We start from the raw sequence: 19,276 nt of genomic DNA on the forward strand, positions 1-19,276 counted from the left end.
GACCCAGCACTTAGCCTTGTTGAATGTCAGAAAACTGGCCTTGGCCCATCGATCCAGCCTGTCCAGATCCCTCTGTAGAGCCTTCCTACCCTCAAGCAGAGTATGCCCATCCAAGCCATGAGCAGACAGTTTCTCCAGGAGAATGCTGTGGGAAACGGTGTCAAAGGCTTTACTGAATTCTAGGTAGACAACATCCACAGCCTTTCCCTCATCCACTAAGCGGGTCACCTTGTCATAGAAGGAGATCAGGTTGGTCAAGCAGGACCTGCCTTTCATAAAGCCATGCTGACTGGGCCTGATCACCTGGTTGTCCTGTACGTGCTGTGTGACGGCACATGGCATTTGATAGAGTCATCATCTAAATCTATGTTCAGAATTAAAATTACAGAGAATGGTGAAAGCAGTTAAGACTCCTTTTCAGCAATTTTTAAGAAAGGTAATTCACAGACCATCCATGGGACCAAGAGGCACTGAGCTGCTTCCTTCCCGGTAAGAATCTGTCTTACCCTGCCTACTCCCATAAACATTAAATATCTTCCAGGCAGTAATTCTCAAAGGAAATAGGACTTTTTGTTAGATCTTACATTAAAATGGCATTAGGTGACAGATGATACTGCTAAGGAATACATTCAGGTATTTCCTAAAATCTGCATTGTAGCTGATGTGAGAGATGCATAATAAGATCCTATACAAATGCTTATTGCTTCACTCAGCAGATGCAAACTATTGCTTTTAAATGCCCACCAAGCATGGAAAGGGTTATAGAAGCCATAATGTCCTAAACTAGGGCAACAATTTTAAGGCACAAACCCCAATACTGATTCTACTTGAAAATGGTCAGGACAGAGGGCTGAACTCTGCAGTACATTGTACTCTGTTGGACATGTGCACCCAGGCACAGCCTTACCGATCTCAGTTTGGCTCTTCTCTAAAGCTCCTCCGAAGCACATGGCTTTATTTCTGAGAAGTGTATCGCAAAAAGTGAGCTCAGAAAATATCTTCATTCAGTGAAAAGGTGTTAAACAGTCATTTATTTTTTTACAGCAAAAGGAGCAGTTCAGGGTAAGTGAAGCAAGGATGGATCCCTATCAATGCTTTCCCAGAAAATCTTGGTTAAGGTGTTTTATTGTTCCTGTTTCTGCCCAGCAGCAGTAATGAAACTGCCCATTTATGTAGCGTAGGCAGATCCTTGTTTATTCAAACAAATCAAAAGCCTAAGTAAACTGGCTGTTATCAACTTTACTGGTGCTGCAGGGGCCAGTTCCTCATCCTTCCCATTCATCCAACACCATGATTACAGTGCTCAGCACGAGTGTGGGAAACACAAACTAAAGCCTCTGCTGTCTGACGTGATACAGGTTGAGTGATTCAGGCACACTGAGGGTACCATGTTTTTGCTGGAAGGGATTCAGGAGTGATTCTCGGTCTCCTGTGTTGAAGGTGTTTTACACTGTATAGAAAAGGAAGGTACTATTTGGAGCCTGTATTTCCTCCACAGGAAGGGAACTCAAGTGTCTAGCTTCCAGGGTCAATACGCTGGCTGTAGGACTGCTGGAGAAAAGTTGCACTACCACCTTTTCTTCTCCTGATGCTGCTTATTGTCAGAGCTCATTCTAAAAAGCATGCAATTAAAATATCTGCTGGATTAGACCCAGTAGATGAGATAGAAATGAGAATGCTTACTCTGTAGGCTCTGACAAGGTTAGGTATTTTTCTTTTCAGTGCTGTCAATATTTTAGTAGGTCTGGCATGCCGGAAGCAAATATTTTTATATAGCCATAGAATATTTATTGATTGAAAGAATTAATACCTGAGTGAGGATCCTGAAGACTTACATTTTAGGTATATGTACTTTAAAGTAAAGTAGGTGCCCAAGAACTTCCACAGACTCGGTTCTAAGCTGTGAGGTTTTATAGTGTGGGTAATCTTTAAAATACTAATTAGAAACTGCTGTAAGTGTATTTGTGCAAGCCTGCAAACAATATGCAGCAGTATCTCTAAAAGACAACTCAGAAATATATACTGTTAATTTATATATAATTGCTAATTATTTACACATGATCACAGAAAAATACTTTAATATGATGAAGATACTGTATGTTTAGAGGGAATGCCATCTACTGATTTCCTTGGTACAAAGGCAGTCAGCTTTGAAAATAAATTTCTGGGCCTGAATAGTGGCATTTCTGTTCTTTCTTTCTCAGCACCTTGGTAGACACATAAGTTTTCATGGATTATAAAGCATTGGAAAAAACAATGGATTTGAAAGAACTGGAGAAGTGTGACATGATTTGCATAAGGCCTAACTTGATCTCGTCTAGGAGTACATTTATCTTCTCGATTTGCTAATTTGCTGAATCTATTTTACAAGCAATCTTGTCAAAGAAAGATTTTTCATGTTTTTCATAGTAAGAACAGGAAAGAAGTACTTCAAACATCATGAATCGATTAATTGAATTTGTACATCTGCATATTGCCAGAAAATTGACAGGTTTTTGTTAATTGGATTGTTATGGAATGTAGATTAATTCACAGAGAGACGTGACATGACAAAAGAAAATAGTTATAAGACATAGGAGCTGCTTTAACTGTTTGAATTTAGGATGAATATATACACACTAAATAGCATTTACATACCTTGGACCAAATTCTTTTTCTCTCACCTAACCAAAGTAAACAAACTCATGTTGTGCAGACTGACTTTCTCAGCTGTCCTCTCTAATACAAATTTCAGGCATGGTGTCCATACAGAACATCATACTGATACAACTGGAGATGCAATATATACTAGTTTAATTAAACTGGTCCATGTATTGACTGACCCCATTTCTACAGTGATTGGAACAAGGCTGGGATTCAGCCTTTCCACTCCTAGCTAATTGTTTTTAACATTAGACCACATAAGCCCATTTTTGGGCTCTCCTCTTTTCTTTCACTCAATTAATACCTCATTATTCCAGGCAAGGTAAACACCCTTAACAGGAGAAATCGAGGAAGTCCTACCCTAAAATAATGAGATAGGGGAAAAAACAGAGAAAAATCTCCTTAGATAGAAGAACAAGAGGTATAACAGGATTTGTAGAAAAGCGCTCATCCTGGCGAAGCAGTAAGTTTTAGCAAGCTAATGAATACATCTATACCAATAAGGTAGAGAAAGTCAAGTCAGAGGAGACACAAGCACTGCCAATTTCTGCTAATCTGGTAGCATGCTCCTTGGCACTATCTCGACCTGTGCCACACAGCGGCCTCTCAGACAATGCCCCTGACCAGGGGCTGTTCCTCACAGATGGTATGGATGAAGCTCTCCAGCTCTGGAGGGAAGTGGGCTTAGCTGTGTAATGAGAGTTGTGCCACCTGGGGCAGACTGTGGGTCCTGGCCTGGTTTGGTTGCTAATGTAGGTGTAGCCTATTCCTGCCTGCTAAACACTTTCCTACTTTAGATGTTTCTGGTCATGCACTCAGTGACTCATTAAGGTATTTAGGGATTTTTATTGCTTAAGAAAAGTTTGGAGCCTATTGCTCTTAACTTTTTTCCTGCACAAGAGTTAGGAGAATCCAACCATTGAATTTAAGCATGTAAAGGGGCAGTTAGGCAGGATCTAAGACAGGTGCATTGTGAACTATGCCCATTATATTTTAAAGCTAGACTTAAATAAGAAAAAACACTATAAGCACCACGAGCACTCACTGCACATTATATACTTCCCAAAGTAGTCTTAACTGGTGGTTCTTTGAAACTACATCTCATGGCCCTTGCATCCAGATTTCTCTCCTGTTTGATCCTGGTCCTTGCAGACTTGAATAAATCTTTAACAAGAATCTTTAGGTCCATAGTTTTCTCAACACGAGTGCCCCAGTAAAGTGGGACAAGGATTATCCTATAGATAATCCTCATGATCAAAGCATGGTATGGATAATAAATGCTGCATTTTAAATCTTTAGAGGGAATGATAGGGTAAACCACATTCAAGCATATGTTTTATTCATGTTAGAGATGAGACATCTCGGTACATGTGGAACAACTTTCAAAAAGCAAAAATAGGCTTATAAAGAAATGTGGATAAATGTATGTAACCGAAAGTAGCCATTAATTTCTCTTAGTTGTATTTCACAATATACATACACTAGCTATATCACAATAACATTAATTGTATTGTGATCCCAGTAAGATTAATTTTCAGCTCATAAACAGCAGCCGAATTCAATATCTGAAACTTTAATCTCCTAATTCCTAAATGCATTTTGTTTACAACCCTAGTATATTAACTACTTGTAAGTCAACTAATACTATATAATCATACTTGTTGATAAAATCCTACAATTAAAAATGTAACATGTCTGAATGTGGGTTATAGAGAGCATTTGAACTGTTTTCCAATTGCTGCCAGAGGCATCACAGGAATTACCAGGTCAATTGGTTATCCTTGCTAATCAGGCTGACCAATAATTGCCCATTGTTTCTTTACACTTCCTCCTTTAACACGTGCAGTTCTGATAGAGACCTTGTATGTGACCATAACATCACATACCTCTTGACACTGAGGATGCCACTTTAACTTATGAAAAATGATTCCAAAAACAATTGACTTATTGCCTGCAAAGGAGCACACTGCTAAACAGTATTCCTTTTTGTTTCTCCTCCTCACTCTCAACTCCCCTAGATGGTTTTCCAGGGAAGGAAAGTCTTTTGTTTAGTGAGTCCATTTCAGTGGAAAAGCATTTAAATAAATTCCCTTTGAATTCCAGGCCAATACAAATGTAGGAGGACAAGATGGCAAAGAATCTTCTATCAAAAATAGGGCCTGCCATAAAATACATATCCACAAAGACTTAACGTCAATGAAATTGGTAACATATAGGTAGACTCTTCAAATCCAGTTAGTTCTGTCAAGTACTACACACTTTTAGTGTGTCTTTAGATCTTTCAGAAGAACAGGCTTTCCAACAATTAAATTCTTTATTTAATTTCAGATCTTTTATTTTCTTACTCTCTTCTGTTATCCATTATTTTTGATAACCTATAGCTGTCACCTACTCTGTATGCTTCACTCTTCTCCTACCACCTAGAATCATTGAAGTGTCGAATCTAAGCCAAAATCCTGAGTACTCTGGAGTATTGCTATGCAATTTCATTTTTTAGTTAATTTTTATTATATTAAAGCACCTTACTTAAAATAAGATCTCATTAAAAGTGTATTAAAAATGTAATACTCCTACAGATTCAGTTCTAGTTCCATGAGTAATACAATACCAATAAATGTAAAGTCATTACTTTCAGAAGCATAAAATTAATCAGATTTTCATATGGAATGGTATGGAAGTACTTGCTGGTCTTTCTTTTATTAGAACAAGCGCATTATTACAAAGAATATGCAGCACGTTGCATATATACATTTTATGTCCATATCATACATCTCATATCACCTTTAAAAACATCTCGAATATATTAATAGAACACTTGCTGTTCCTATTTCCTCTGTTTCTCTCAGTTTTCCTTTTATGTAATGGATGCAACAATTATGCCCTCTCAGATTAAAGATGCCTTACTGTCAGCACTTCTTATACTTTGTTGTTCTCTATGGTTGAAGACAAGTCTAGAGATGTTTAAAAAATTGGTTCTGAGTGATTGTTGCAGACACTGATCATGCAGACGGTGGCAACCCAACCTAGTGTTATGTATTTAGGTGGCAGTACCTTCCCCTCTCAGAGTGATTTAGGTAACTAAATGACTTTATCCATCTAGGCATTATCCTTATATAAAATACTCTATTTAAATATAAAAAAAGAAACCCATGAAATATTTCACTGTAAAATGGATTATTGCATGTAGAAACCATGGCAGGAATATGAGATCATGTTTCTCACACATTGACTTGACAAAAAGGCTATGGTGTCACCTTTTCTCTCAGGCCTAATGAATCCAGAATTTGTTGCATGATGAATAACTTCAACAGGAAAAGGTGAAACACACAGTTGTCAGACGGGTAAGGTGAAAAGGAAAGTACTAAAGGAGATGAGGCATGATAATTTGAAACCCTCTATGCAGAGAGGACAGCTGATCTGAGTCTCTCGTCCCTGAGGGAATACTTTAACCACTCTATCTTTTGTACAATGGATAATTCTTCTTCCTCCAATTATTTTTTTTTTTTTAAAGAAAGCCATTAATGTATTTTCATAAGGTCAACTCCAGCATTGTTTTTCAGGAGTATTCTATGCATGCCTACTGGATCTGGGCAGAGGACAATGTGAGAAGACCAATTAAACAGATGGGGCATGACTCAGTTGCCAAAATAGCTGTCTAGTGCCATTATATGTACTTTGGTGTTCCCTGTCTGGCCTTCAGCTTATTTTAGATGCCCTAGAGTATCTAAGACTTCTACATTGGGCTAGAAGGTCTGACCTGGGGTCTGTAAGCGACCTGAGCCCTTCCAAAGTGTCAGCTTAAGACTGGGCAAGGTGGAATCACAGAATATTCAAGTCAGAGGTCACATGTGGAGGTCACCTCATCCTACCTCCTATTCACAGCAGGGTCCGCTTGGTTGGAAGGTAGATGAAAGTGCTCAGGCTCTTGTCCAGGTGGAATTTTAATACCTCTGAGGCAGGAGAGTCAATAGCCTCCCTGGACAACCTGTTCCCATGGTTAACCATTTTAACAGTGATATTTTTCCCACGCCTTCTATCCAGTTGCATTTTGTCTCACCGCAACCTATGACAATTGCCTCTTGCCTTTTTGCTGTGTACCTCTGAGAAGAGTCTGGCTTAATCTTGTCCCTAGGCCTCCTAGAAGCAGGCAGAAATCAGAAGCCCCCTTTAAGTCTTCTTTTCTGCAGCTTAAACAAACACAACTTCTTCAGCCTCTTATACTTCATGTGCTCCCGCTCCCTGACCATCTTAATGGCTCCCTGTGGGAGTCTCCTCAGTTTGCTCATTGCTCTGTCATACTGGAGGGGGCTTAACACAGCATTGTGTGATGCAGTCTCCCAGGAGTGGAATAATGCAGCCCAGTATGCTATTAGCCCTCATTGCCACAAGGGTACACTGCAGATACATGTTCAAGTAGTCCACCAGGATGAGGGGTGTGTCTTCTTCTGCAGACCTGCTGCAAAAAGATAGGGATCTAGCTGCTTTTTTGGCCACTAAGTGCCATCGGGAGTCTTGTTAGCTTTAAGAAGAAAGTACTGTTACACTTGAAATGAGTAGGATCTTAGACATACTTAGTTATCCAAATTCTGTAATAGATTATAGTCACAATAAATGTCAGCTATTTTAAGCTAACCTTTACAAATTAATCTAGCATTAACCAATGCCAATAATTCAATTCTTATTACTTTAAAGGAAGGAAGTCCAGGAACTGTCCCCACCTTCAGCAATAACTATTATCTTCAAATTATCATCCAATGACTTATGTTAATGCTTACTATACCATATGAACCAAAATATGTTGTTTGGGATTGCAAATTTACTGAAGACTGTGAAAGTCGAGAAGGTTATAAAGTATTTAATAATTCCCCTTTTTTTTCACTTAGAGTTCTTTACTCCCATTGAAATAAAGAGAGAATGGGGCTACTCAGATGAGTAATTGCTCTCTGATGAGAGATAGGTATCCACTATCTGGTTCTTTTTCCAAATAAAAAATTATTTCCCAAACATTAGCCTATTTTTCAGAGCTAAGCTCTGTAGACTTATATGCATATTGCTTTTCTCTTCTTCTAGACACAGTTAGAAGAGAAGTGACAGGATAGGATTCAAATCCCCTTGACCAGGTTAAATTTCCCTTCAGCTGTGGTGCTGGCATATTTAAGCAGGTTGGCAATGCACATAACTACCTAATTAACTTCCAGAGGATGTTTAAAGTCTGGCTTAAGTCAGCATTGCTGACCCTGAACCTTATCACATATTTCTTCATAACGATTATCATATTTGGGGACAGGGTGTGTAAATCTTGCTATGGTAAGCACCTTACTATGTACATGGTACATAGAAACCAATGGTAGTTCTTTGCAGAAAAGGTTACTGTTTATTTGAGTCTAAATATTAAACTGTAGCTGTAATGACTAAATTACTTTTTTCATAAATAAGTTTTTATGGTGATATGCTTAGCTAGCTTTAATTTAAATGTATATTGATTACTACTCACTTTTTTCTGCTATTTGTTTTAATTCTTTTCAACATTATATCCATTTAAATACACAATGAACTCACAAAAGACTAACAGCATATGCATTTAATATAGAACAGAAACACATCTGCCATGGATTAAAACAGGAAATTAGAAAAGAGGATCAGTTAAAAAGTCTGTAGGATGTTTTAGCAGCCACCTGTTATTCTCTAAATTTTGCCTGATCTGAATCAACTAAATTTTGCTTTAAATAAAACTAGCATGTATGCCTTGATATGATCAGATTCATTGGTAGCTAAAATTTTTATACTTCTGGAAGTAAAAATCCATACTTTAATCCGCTTGGAACAAATATTGTAAGTTCTTGATCATGGGAAGACTTAATCACCTCAAAAATACTTCAATGAAGTTTGCAATTTATCTTTCTATTAATTACTCCTATGTTGTATCTTTCCTTCTTATAACCCAGCTAGACAGTAATTAAAGTTGTGCAAATAATCATCTTCCTGCAGTACAAAGATCTTCAAGAAATATGTTCTGGCTTTTATCTTAAAGATAAGAAAGAACTTATTTGGACAAAAATGGAGTTTTTAATGAAAGCCTTCTGGGAAAAATAAAGAAGGAAAAGCTAAATGATTTTACAATGTCATTAATTAAGTCAAGTTTATGAAACTGGCTTCAGGGTTTTCCCCATAAAAACACCATCAAACTCTTCTTATATACATCATGCTTCATTAACATTGTTTTCCTCCTATTATGTTTCTGATGAAAAAATACCATCACTTGAAAATGAAATACCAAAATGCTGAGAAGAAAACCAGAAATGATTTGGCATTGGAAAGTAGTAGTTTATAGATGGCAATTAATGCTAATGAAGCAATATATTAGGTACTGACACTTATCTGTTTCCTTAGAATGTTGTTCCTGTTTGAAAGAAGAGGGATGGGATAGCACAAATGCTCTCATTGTAACAGCTGTTCAGATTAATGTGATGGACATGAAAATAGTCTCTAGGCAGAATTTTGACTGTGATTCTGTTTTCAGACTGCATAAACCATTTTGACTTTTACCATATTCCCATGCTTTCTAAGTGGTGTTGATTTCATGTTTCAAAGTGCAGAACAGCTTTGTAATACATTTATCTAAATAAATTCCCCCTAGCTTTAAATACTTTAAACTGAACTCCTGACCTGAAGTTACTGATGTTACTGTTCCTTGGTGTAAATGATTGAACTAGGAGGAGGACCAGCAGTCCACTGCACTGGAATCTGTTCTCACAGACCTTGCATGACTTTGGAAGCCCTTTCCTTTGTGTTTTTTTCCTCCTGAAAAAGACATATTACAAGCAGAACTTAGGCTCTTCTGTAAGTTGAAGCCTCCTTACATGATCCTTGAAAAATAGATCTTTTAAAAAACTGGCCCTACATTTCAGAAAAGATAGTTGGAAACATGCTGCTCTTCATCCACTTTCTAATATTCGGCACTGGAACACCACTGCAAAATCTGACTGTATTATATTAATCTGCTGGTAGGCTGTATATGTAAGCATATGTTTACTTAGGTGAAGCATCATTTTCTGTTTGATACCAATGTTGCTCTTAAGTATTTGATAATTGACTAGATAGACTATATGTTTCTTTTATATATATTATATATTTGTTATCATTCATTATTGAAAAAGTTTGATAATTTTTTACACTAAGTTGCTTTATTATGGCTCAGGGTATAAATCAAAGGTGCTGCATTTCTTTTTTATTCTAGGATTGAATAAGGCTTTGAAGTGGTAAGAACAGGAATCTTTGAGATGATGGTTAGCAGCTTTCTTCAACTGCTTTCTTGGATTATCAAAGAACATTCTAAATGTTTCAGTTTGGAGGTTGATGAGCAAGCTGTGATAATGACATCTGAATCTTATTCATGATTTTAAAGACAGGAGCTATTCTAATGAAAATAGTTACCATCTGTTCTGTAGACATCCTTGCCTTGCCTATAGGCATCTGTCTCCATGGCTTTCTTAATTCTCTCTGACTCTCAATCCTGTACCTTCTCACATCTGTGCCTTGCTTAGATTCCTTCCTTGCATCCTGTTGGCCAACATGCTTTTAAGTCCCATTTCTCCCAGAAATATTCCCAAAGCAATTACATCCCCATAATCCTTCAACTAAATGTCTCACTTCCTTTTTTGCTTTGAATTATTCTTAAAAATTATTTACTTGGTTTTAATAAGAGTTTCTTTGGTCATATATGAGTTTTAAATTATTTTAAAGAGTAACTCAAACAAAACAGGTATCTTTGCCATCCAGAAGGATACTGAAGTCAAAAAAAGAGTAAAGCACAGAATTGGTTCATTTTTTTAGTTATGATCCCTATTATTTTGAAAGTATTATTTTCCTGGCAAGCAATTAAATGTATTTGCATTCAGCGAGGCTTCTGAAAGCAGCATATTTATGGAACACAGTCCAAAACACAACAAGATCTACAGCATTTTTAAAGAGCTACAATGTCCAGATGACTCCTGCAAGAGGTATGTCATGCAGGTAAACTGAGGAGCATGTAGAAACTTTAAAACAAGAGTGCTCATGGTGGAAGTTGCTTCGCATTTGATGTCATTTTAGTAGGAAGCTAAAAGCATTTTCCTTCATTTATGAAGGAAACCTTTTTCATTCTTATGTAATATGTGCCTGTTATCCTCACGTGAGGAATTTCATAGAAACTCCTCAAGTAAAGATTTGTTTCACATCTCTCTTGTGAATTACTTCCACTGAAGACTGGGTATTTAAATCACTCTTAGTAACTTACTAAAATATTTTAACGGATCATTTGAATCACAACCTTCTGAGTTAAAAGGTATTTTTGTTATGATCTTATGAGTGATACTGTATTATATTGTCATATTTGGAACGATCCCAAACTTATGTATACAGCTCCTTCACGATGGCATCTACTCATATGTATAAGATGAAGAGAGTATTAAGACATAATTCCAGCATGCTGGCGACTGTAGAAGGCATTAATTCTTTAGCAAAGTCTTGTGCATCTGAAGTAAATCAGCCACACACCTATTTTTCACACTTCTTATAAGGGAACATCATCTTACATGCATACATTTTATGACTAGCTAAGGACAATGGCTAAAAATATCAAGCTATATATAGATGGTCATTTACTTTAACAGACTGTCACTTACTCCAGTCACTGTTGTTTGACCATATCTTTAGTTATTAACAGAGTTCTTCACAGTATTAAGTTTTTATTGCTCTTCCAATACTTTTCTATCAGTCTAAAATTAGTATGATTAGTATGATTAGTAATATTTCATGTTAGTATTTACAATGGTACTAACTACACCAGACAGCACTGAAGACCAATTATTAATGAATTCAATAAATAGAATTGCCAGTCAAAAAGATATTATTTAAACATCAACTATTTCAGATAATATGCAAATGCACTTTAGCGCTTCCTTTTGATGTAGTTTTGATTTTGCCAGGCTCAAATCATTATTTCACCCCCTTACCTAAGTATTTCTTGTAGCAGATGTGAAAAGAGCAAGCCAAAGTGCTGTCAGAACGTCCCTGCTTCAGTGTTGAATTTGAATTGCTTTTAATCACTGACCACTTTTAAAAGACTTGAGATGCAGGTCTTCCAGTCTAAACTTTGCTCCTTCCTACTGGTTTCCTCATATATTGTCTAAGCCAGATACAGCCTCTCTGCACAGCCAGACAACTTTTCGTCTGGACACTACCAACTATTGGGCTTTCCCTTAAGGAGAGGTTAAAGAGCTGTGAGATCATAAGGTACAATAACACTGAACTGCACATTACTGGGAATAGGGCCAGAAGAGCCAGGTGACAAAAAGCAGAGAAACAGAATTAAACTACCAATAAGAAAAGAAAATACTAAAAATGGATGGTACTTGCTGTAAACAAGTCACAACTGACAAGACAGTTCCCATCCAGCAGAACACCTTCCCCAAACACCACAGTCCATATTCTACAACATGAGTTTGTATTGACCCTTCTCTGTTTATTGGGTCTTCAGTTTACAAGTCTTCTTCAATCTAGATGTCTCTAGCCCTACAGAGCAGATATTTTTAACTTTCTATTTATTTAAGGCAGCACATTCCATCTCACTTTCTGTACTGCTCTTTGTTAACACTCTCAGAAGAAGACTAAGTGGTGACTGGGAAGGGGAAAAAAAGAAAAGAAAAGATGGTCTGAGATTTCTTGTTATTTTTGCCAGGCTTCATTTTCCTAAGGTAAGATCTGTACCCATTGGCTGGCACAACAACTAAAATATATTTCCTTTCAGTAAAATATATCCTTTACACTGCTTTTAGCACTGAAGCTCTCTTTGTTAACAGGAAAGATACACTATGGGTGAATATCTCAGACTGCTCATTTATGGACCTCAATTACATTACAGGTGCCAAAGTCCAAACAAGCAATTAATCTATATCACTCTTCAGTGCTGACATTTTTTCCCCAACAAAGTTTCTTAATTGTTCATGCAGAAACATTGGCTGAGAAGCAATGCACCTTCCACCTGCCAAAGGTATACCATGTTTCCAGCTTGAAATATGGAGGTGCCTTATTTCCATAGGGACACAGCCCCCTAAGTGCATCATGAGTACATTAAAATATGATGACAGAATTGAGTTCAGCAGAAATCAGAGCAGCTTTTTTCACTTTCATGCAAAAGCACCTATTAATGATGGGGTCACTCATCTGACAAGTGCCTAAACTCAATACAGGACCAAATATTCATGAACATCTTTATAGCACACCTTTCCTATTAGCACTTCTAGGTCATGTCCAGCCTGTCAAACAATTCATCAGGCCTTTGGGCTACTGTCTGACATGATTTTACCTGTAAGTTTCTCAGACTTTGGCAGGGCTCAGGTTGGATAAATTAGTGTGGTGGTCAGTGATCTACTCTGCAGTCTGCCCTTCCCAAAGGACCTCCTGACAACTTCTTCTCATCAGGCAGGAGGGGAACATGACCACAGTGCAGATACACATCTGGTCCCGTGATGGGCATCCACAAACAGTACGGAGCAGACAGAATCAATGGCATATGTGCCATGTCACAGAAATTTTGACCATGTGATGTGTTCGGTTTTGGTCATGTGGTCACTGTGTAGTTAATTTCTGCAAACTAGTTTAATAACTGTACTAATAATATGAAACTAGAAGTACTGTACCTTTCATACCCTTCTTCATTATCAAAATGAGATATGAATGCTACTATCATGTTTTGATAAATATTTATGGGCATTTTTTTAAGAGGAATAATTCAGATCTTTATAAATAGCTTGAATTAAAAAAAAGATATTTGAAAACATTTAAAGGCCAAATTGCGATTAATTGTATAACTATACATTTTTAAGGGGAATAGCAGGCTCTTTTATAAGTTATAAATTATATTTTGTATTTGAAGTTTGTTTGAAAACAGTAAAGCTTGCAAAAAGTTCAATGCATTGATATGATAATTCCTCAAACAGGAATTGTCACAGAAGTTACACAGTCTCATCAGCATGGAAGATTTGCTCATCAATGCTCATGGGTCCCAATGTAGTAAACTACGTAAGCATATCAGGTTAGTCTTACAGTTAAATAAGTAGGAATTTATGCTTTGCTGCATGAGGACCTTAGAAGAAACAAGTTAATAAATTGTTACATTTTTCTCCAAAGTCAAATAAATATTGAAAAATATTAACAAAACTAAGAAAAATTCCATTGTATCTGACACATATTGTTGTCATTCTTGCCTTAAAAATATGATTTAAAGAGTAAGGTCTGCTTGTTCTTCCTGCCAAGATCTATCACCTACTTCTGTCTAGATCTATTGATTTCACTCACTAAACCAATGTATACTACTGCTACCAAATATAGTAAAACATATACATTTCCGAGTTGTGAACTGGCATTTTTTCTTAGGACATCTGCTTAAATATATTAGTCTCTGGAATACTAGGAAATGAAGAGAGACATACAGACCTCTCTAGTCATATTCTCCTGTTGCATTTTCTTAGAAAATTATTTGCAACTATCAATAGATATTTACACAAGAAAAAGAGTAACTTCTACAGTGACCTTACTTGCATAACTCTGCAATAAAGAAGTGCTTCAAATATCTACAGAATTAATGCTTAACTGAGAAATTGAAAATATACTGTTGGCACTTACTGAGTGGCAGCTGGACTATTCAAATATGGCCATAACAGAAAAAAATAATCACGTGTTTAGTGCTTTATATCCTCTAAGCTCCTTGCAAATATTCAATACAATGTTTCCAAAACAGTGAGCAAAGAAAAAACACTTAGACTTACCCACATTTAGTCTGCCTGTGACTTCCCCATTTGAATTACGAGCATTCACAGTCACATTGTGAGTAGACTGGAGAAGCAGTGATGAGTCCTGAAGTATGGAGAAAAAACAAGTAGATTCAGCAGAATAATTACAACTGTTAACAATATTCAAAATTTAGAATCATAGAATCGTTTAGGTTGGAAAAGACCTTTAAGATCATCAAGTCCAACTGTCAACCTAGCACTGCCAAGTCCACCACTAAACCACATCTCTAAGCACCACATCTAAATGTCTTTTAAATACCTCCAGGGACTCAACCACTTCCTTGGGCAGCCTGTTCCAATGCTTCACAACCCTTTCGGGGAAGAAATGTTTCCTAACATCCAACCTAAACCTCCCCTGGTGCAACCTGAGGCCATTTCCTCTCGTCCTTTCGCTTGTTACTTGGGAGAAGAGACCGTCCCCCACCTCCCTACAGCCTCCTTTCAGGTAGCTGTAGAGAGCAATAAGGTCTCCCCTCAGCCTTTTTTTCTCCAGGCTAAACAACCCCAGTTCCCTCAGCCGCTCCTCACAAGACTTGTGCTCCAGACCCTTCACCAGCTTCACTGCCTTTCCTTGGACACACTCCAGCACCTCGATGTCTCTCTTGTAGTGAGGGGCCCAAAACTGAACACAGTATCCAAGGTGCGGCCTCACCAGTGCCAAGTACAGGGGGACGATCACTTCCCTACTCCTGCTGGCCACACTATTTCTGATACAAGCCAGGATGCCATTGGCCTTCTTGGCCACCTGGGCACACTGCTGGCTCATATTCATCCAGCTGTCAACCAACACCCCCAGGTCCTTTTCTGCCTGGCAGCTTTCCAGCCACTCTTCCCCAAGCCTGTAGCGTTGCATGGGGTTGTTGTGGCCCAAGTGCAGGACCTTGCACTTGGCCTTGTTAAACCTCATACAATTGACCTTGGCCCATCGATCCAGCCTGTCCAGGTCCCTCTGCAGAGCCTTCCTACACTCAAGCAGATCAACACTCCTGCATAACTTGGTGTCCTCTGCAAACTTACTGAGGGTGCACTCGATCCCTTCATCCAGATAATTGATAAAGATATTAAACAGAACTGGCCCCAACACAGAGCCCTGGGGAACACCGCTTGTGACCGGCCGCCAACTGGACTTAACTCCATTCACCACCACTCTTTGGGCCCGGCCATCCAGCCAGTTCTTAACCCAGTGAAGAGTACACCCGTCCAAGCCATGAGCAGCCAGTTTCTCCAGGAGAATGCTGTGGGAAACCGTGTCAAAGGCTTTACTGAAGTCTAGATAGACAACATCCACAGCCTTTCCCTCATCCACTAGGCAGGTCACCTTGTCGTAGAAGGAGATCAGGTTGGTCAAGCAGGACCTGCCTTTCCTGAACCTATGCTGGCTGGGCTTGATCCCTTGGTTATTCTCTACATGCCATGTGATAGCACTCAGGATGATCTGCTCCATCAGCTCCCCCGGTACCGAGGTCAGGCTGCCAGGCCTGTAATTCCCCAGGTCCTCCTTCCGACCCTTCTTGAAGATGGGCCCTTTTCTGCAGGGCAGCTTTCCAGCTACTCTTCCCCAAGCCTGTAGTGTTGCATGGGGTTGTTGTGACCCAAGTGCGGGATCCAGCACTTAGCCTTGTTGAACGTCAGAAAACTGGCCTTGGCCCATCAATCCAGCCTGTCCAGATCCCTCTGAAGAGCCTTCCTATCCTCAAGCAGATCAACACTGCTGCCCAGCTCAGTGTCCTCTGCAAACTTACTGAGGGTGCACTCGATCCCCTCATCCAGATCATTGATAAAGATATTAAACAGAACTGGCCCCACCACAGAGCCCTGGGGAACACCACTTGTGACCGGCCGCCAACTGGAGTAAACTCCATTCACCACAACTCTTTGGGCCCAGCCATCCAGCCAGTTTTTACCCAGTGAAGAGTACGCCTGTCCAAGCCATGAGCAGCCAGTTTCTCCAGGAGAATGCTGTGGGAAACTGTGTCAAAGGCTTTACTAAAGTCCAGGTAGACAACATCTACAGCCTTTCCCTCATCCACTAAGCGGGTCACCTTGATCAGGTTAGTCAAGGAGGACCTCTGCCTTTCATAAACCCATGCTGACTGGGCCTGATCACCTGGTTGTCCTGTACGTGCCGCATGATGGCACTCCAGATGATCTGTTCCATAACCTTCCCTGGCACCGAGGTCAGGCTGACAGGCCTGTAGTTCCACAGATCCTCCTTCCAGCCCTTCTTGTAGATGGGCATCACATTTCCTAACCTCCAGTCAACTGGGACCTCCCCGGTTAGCCAACACTGCTGATAAAGGATGGAAAGTGGCTTGGTGAGCACTTCCACCAGCTCCCTCAGTACCCTTGGGTGGATTCCATCTGGCCCCATAGACTTGTGTGTGTGTCTAAGTGGTATAGCAGGTCGCTAACCATTTCCCCTTGGATTATGGGGGCTTCATCCTGTTCCTCGTCCCTGTCTTCCAGTGCAGGGGGCAGGGTACCCAGAGAAAAACTGCTCTTACTATTAAAGACTGAGGCAAAGAAGGCATTAAGTACCTCAGCCTTTTCCTCATCCTTTGTCACTATGTTTCCCCCCACACATCCAATAAAGGATGGAGATTCTCCTTAGCCCTCCTTTTGTTGCTAATGGATTTATAGATACATTTTTATTGTTTTTTACAGCAGTAGCCAGATTAAGTTCTCGCTGGGCTTTGGCCCTTTAAATTTTCTCCCTGCATAACCTCAGAACATCCTTGTAGTGCTCCTGAGTGGCCTGCCCCTTCTTCCAAAGGTCATAAACTCTCCTTTTTTTCCTGAGTTCCAGCCAAAGCTGTCTGTTCAGCCAGGCCAGTCTTCTTCCCTGCCGGCTTGTCTTATGGCACATGGGGACAGCCTGCGCCTTTAAGATTTCCCTCTTGAAGAATGTCCAGCCTTCCTGGACTCCTTTGCCCTTCAGGACTACCTCCCAAGGGACTCTCTCAACCAGTTTCCTTAACAGGCCAAGGTCTGCCCTTTGGAAGTCCAAGGTGGCAGTTCTGCCGACCCCCCTCCTTAGTTCTCCAAGAATCGAAAACTCTGTCATTTCATGATCACTATGCCCAAGGCAGCCTCCAACCATCACATCACCTCCAAGTCCTTCTCTGTTCACAAACAACAGGTCCAGCAGGGCACCTTCCCTAGTTGGCTCACTCACCAGCTGTGTCAGGAAGTTATCTCCCACACACTCCAGGAACCTCCTGGACTGTTTCCTCTCTGCTGTATTGTATTTCCAGCAGACATCTGGAAGGTTGAACTCCCGCACAAGAACAAGGGCTAGCGATTGTGAGACTTCTCCCAGCTGCTTATAGAATATTTCATCTGCCTCCCCATCCTGGTTGGGTGGTCTATAACAGACTCCCACCATGATATCTGCCTTGTTGGCCTTCCCCCTGATTCTTACCCATAAACACTCGACCCTATCATCACCATCATTAAGCTCTAGACAGTCAAAACACTCCCTAACATACAGGGCTACCCCACCACCTCTCCTCCCTTGCCTATCCCTTCTGAAGAGTTTATAGCCATCCACTGCAGCACTCCAGTTGTGCGAGTCATCCCACCATGTTTCCATGATGGCAGCTGTATCACAGTTTTCCTGCTGCACAATGGCTTCCAGGTCCTCCTGTTTGCTGCCCATGCTGCGTGCATTGCTGTAGATGCACTTCAGCTGGGCTATTGATCCTGCCACCTTTTGGGGGGAAGAAGCCCTAATTCCTATGTGACCATTCTCAGGCGCTCCTGTCGTTTCTAACACATCCATAACCTTTGCATCTTTGCTGCTGCATGGATCTCCACCTCCTACCTCCACTGAGACGGCAGACCAAAGGACTCGCTAGCACATCATCCCTCAAACATTGGCCTGCCACCCCCAGGCTTCTGTCTAGCAAGTCCAGTTTTACCCCTTTTCCCCTTCAACTCTAGTTTAAAGCTCTTTCAATGAGCCCTGCTAACTCTTGTGCAAAGATCCTTTTCCCCCTTTGAGACAAGTGTAGCCCGTCTGTCACCAGCAGGCCTGGAGTCGTGTAGTCCGACCCATGATCAAAAACCCCCAAAATTCTGCCAGTGACACCAGGCTCAGAGCCAGGTACTGATCTGCTGGCTCCTCCTGTTTCCTGCCTCATCATTCCCTGCAACTGGAAGGATAGAGGAGAACACTACTTGTGCTCCTGATCCCTTAACCCGTCGTCCCAAGGCCCTGAAGTCTCTCTTGATTGCCCTCAGGCTTCTTGTTGCAACTTCATCGCTGCCTACCTGAAAAATCAATGATGGATAATAATCTGAGGGCCGGACCAGGGTGGGAAGTTTTCTCTTCATATCTTTAACGCGGGCCCCAGGGAGGCAGAAGACTTCCCTAAGAAGTGGGTCCGGTCTGCACACTGGGCCTTCTGTTCCCTTCAGAAGGCAGTCTCCTATGACAATGACCCGTCTTTTTTTCTTTATGGAAGCAGTTTTGACGCAGGGCGTAGGCCGACCTAACCTCAGCGACACCTCCAAGCTAGATGAACCATTGTCCTCGTTATTGTTGGGTTCCACTTGCAGAGCCTCATACCTATTACGCAAGGGCACCTGGGCAGGTGGGCTAGTCACAGAGGAGACGCGCCTGCTGCGCTGGGCAGGAACTCGTCGCCATTGCCCCCCATCCCTTAAGTCAGTGTGTTCAGCCAGGCGGGGAGAGGATAGGGAATCCTCCTATGTGTCCTGCCTGCCTGTCGGGCCTGTCCCAGGGAAGGTAGGGTGCGATCCAGCAGTCTGTCTCTCTCTCGCTCTCCCTGATACTCCTC

The 19,276-nt window shown here is 40.4% G+C and overlaps 1 protein-coding gene across 12 annotated transcripts in view; it reads right to left on the minus strand.

The window, feature by feature from the left end:
* Window positions 1-19,276, minus strand: part of SGCG (sarcoglycan gamma) — a 154,859-nt gene that overhangs the window by 38,519 nt on the left and 97,064 nt on the right. For all 12 annotated transcript variants that reach the window (XR_012040458.1, XM_072850496.1, XM_072850495.1 and 9 more), the window contains one exon: window positions 14,451-14,538. Coding sequence is in view for 11 of the 12 variants with exons in the window: in XM_072850496.1 (XP_072706597.1) it covers window positions 14,451-14,538 (88 nt within the window). In the remaining variant the exon portion in view is untranslated. The remainder of the gene's footprint in view (window positions 1-14,450; window positions 14,539-19,276) is intronic.

Source organism: Ciconia boyciana, chromosome 1, assembly GCF_034638445.1.
Source record: "Ciconia boyciana chromosome 1, ASM3463844v1, whole genome shotgun sequence".
Classification (NCBI taxonomy): Eukaryota; Metazoa; Chordata; class Aves; order Ciconiiformes; family Ciconiidae; genus Ciconia; species Ciconia boyciana.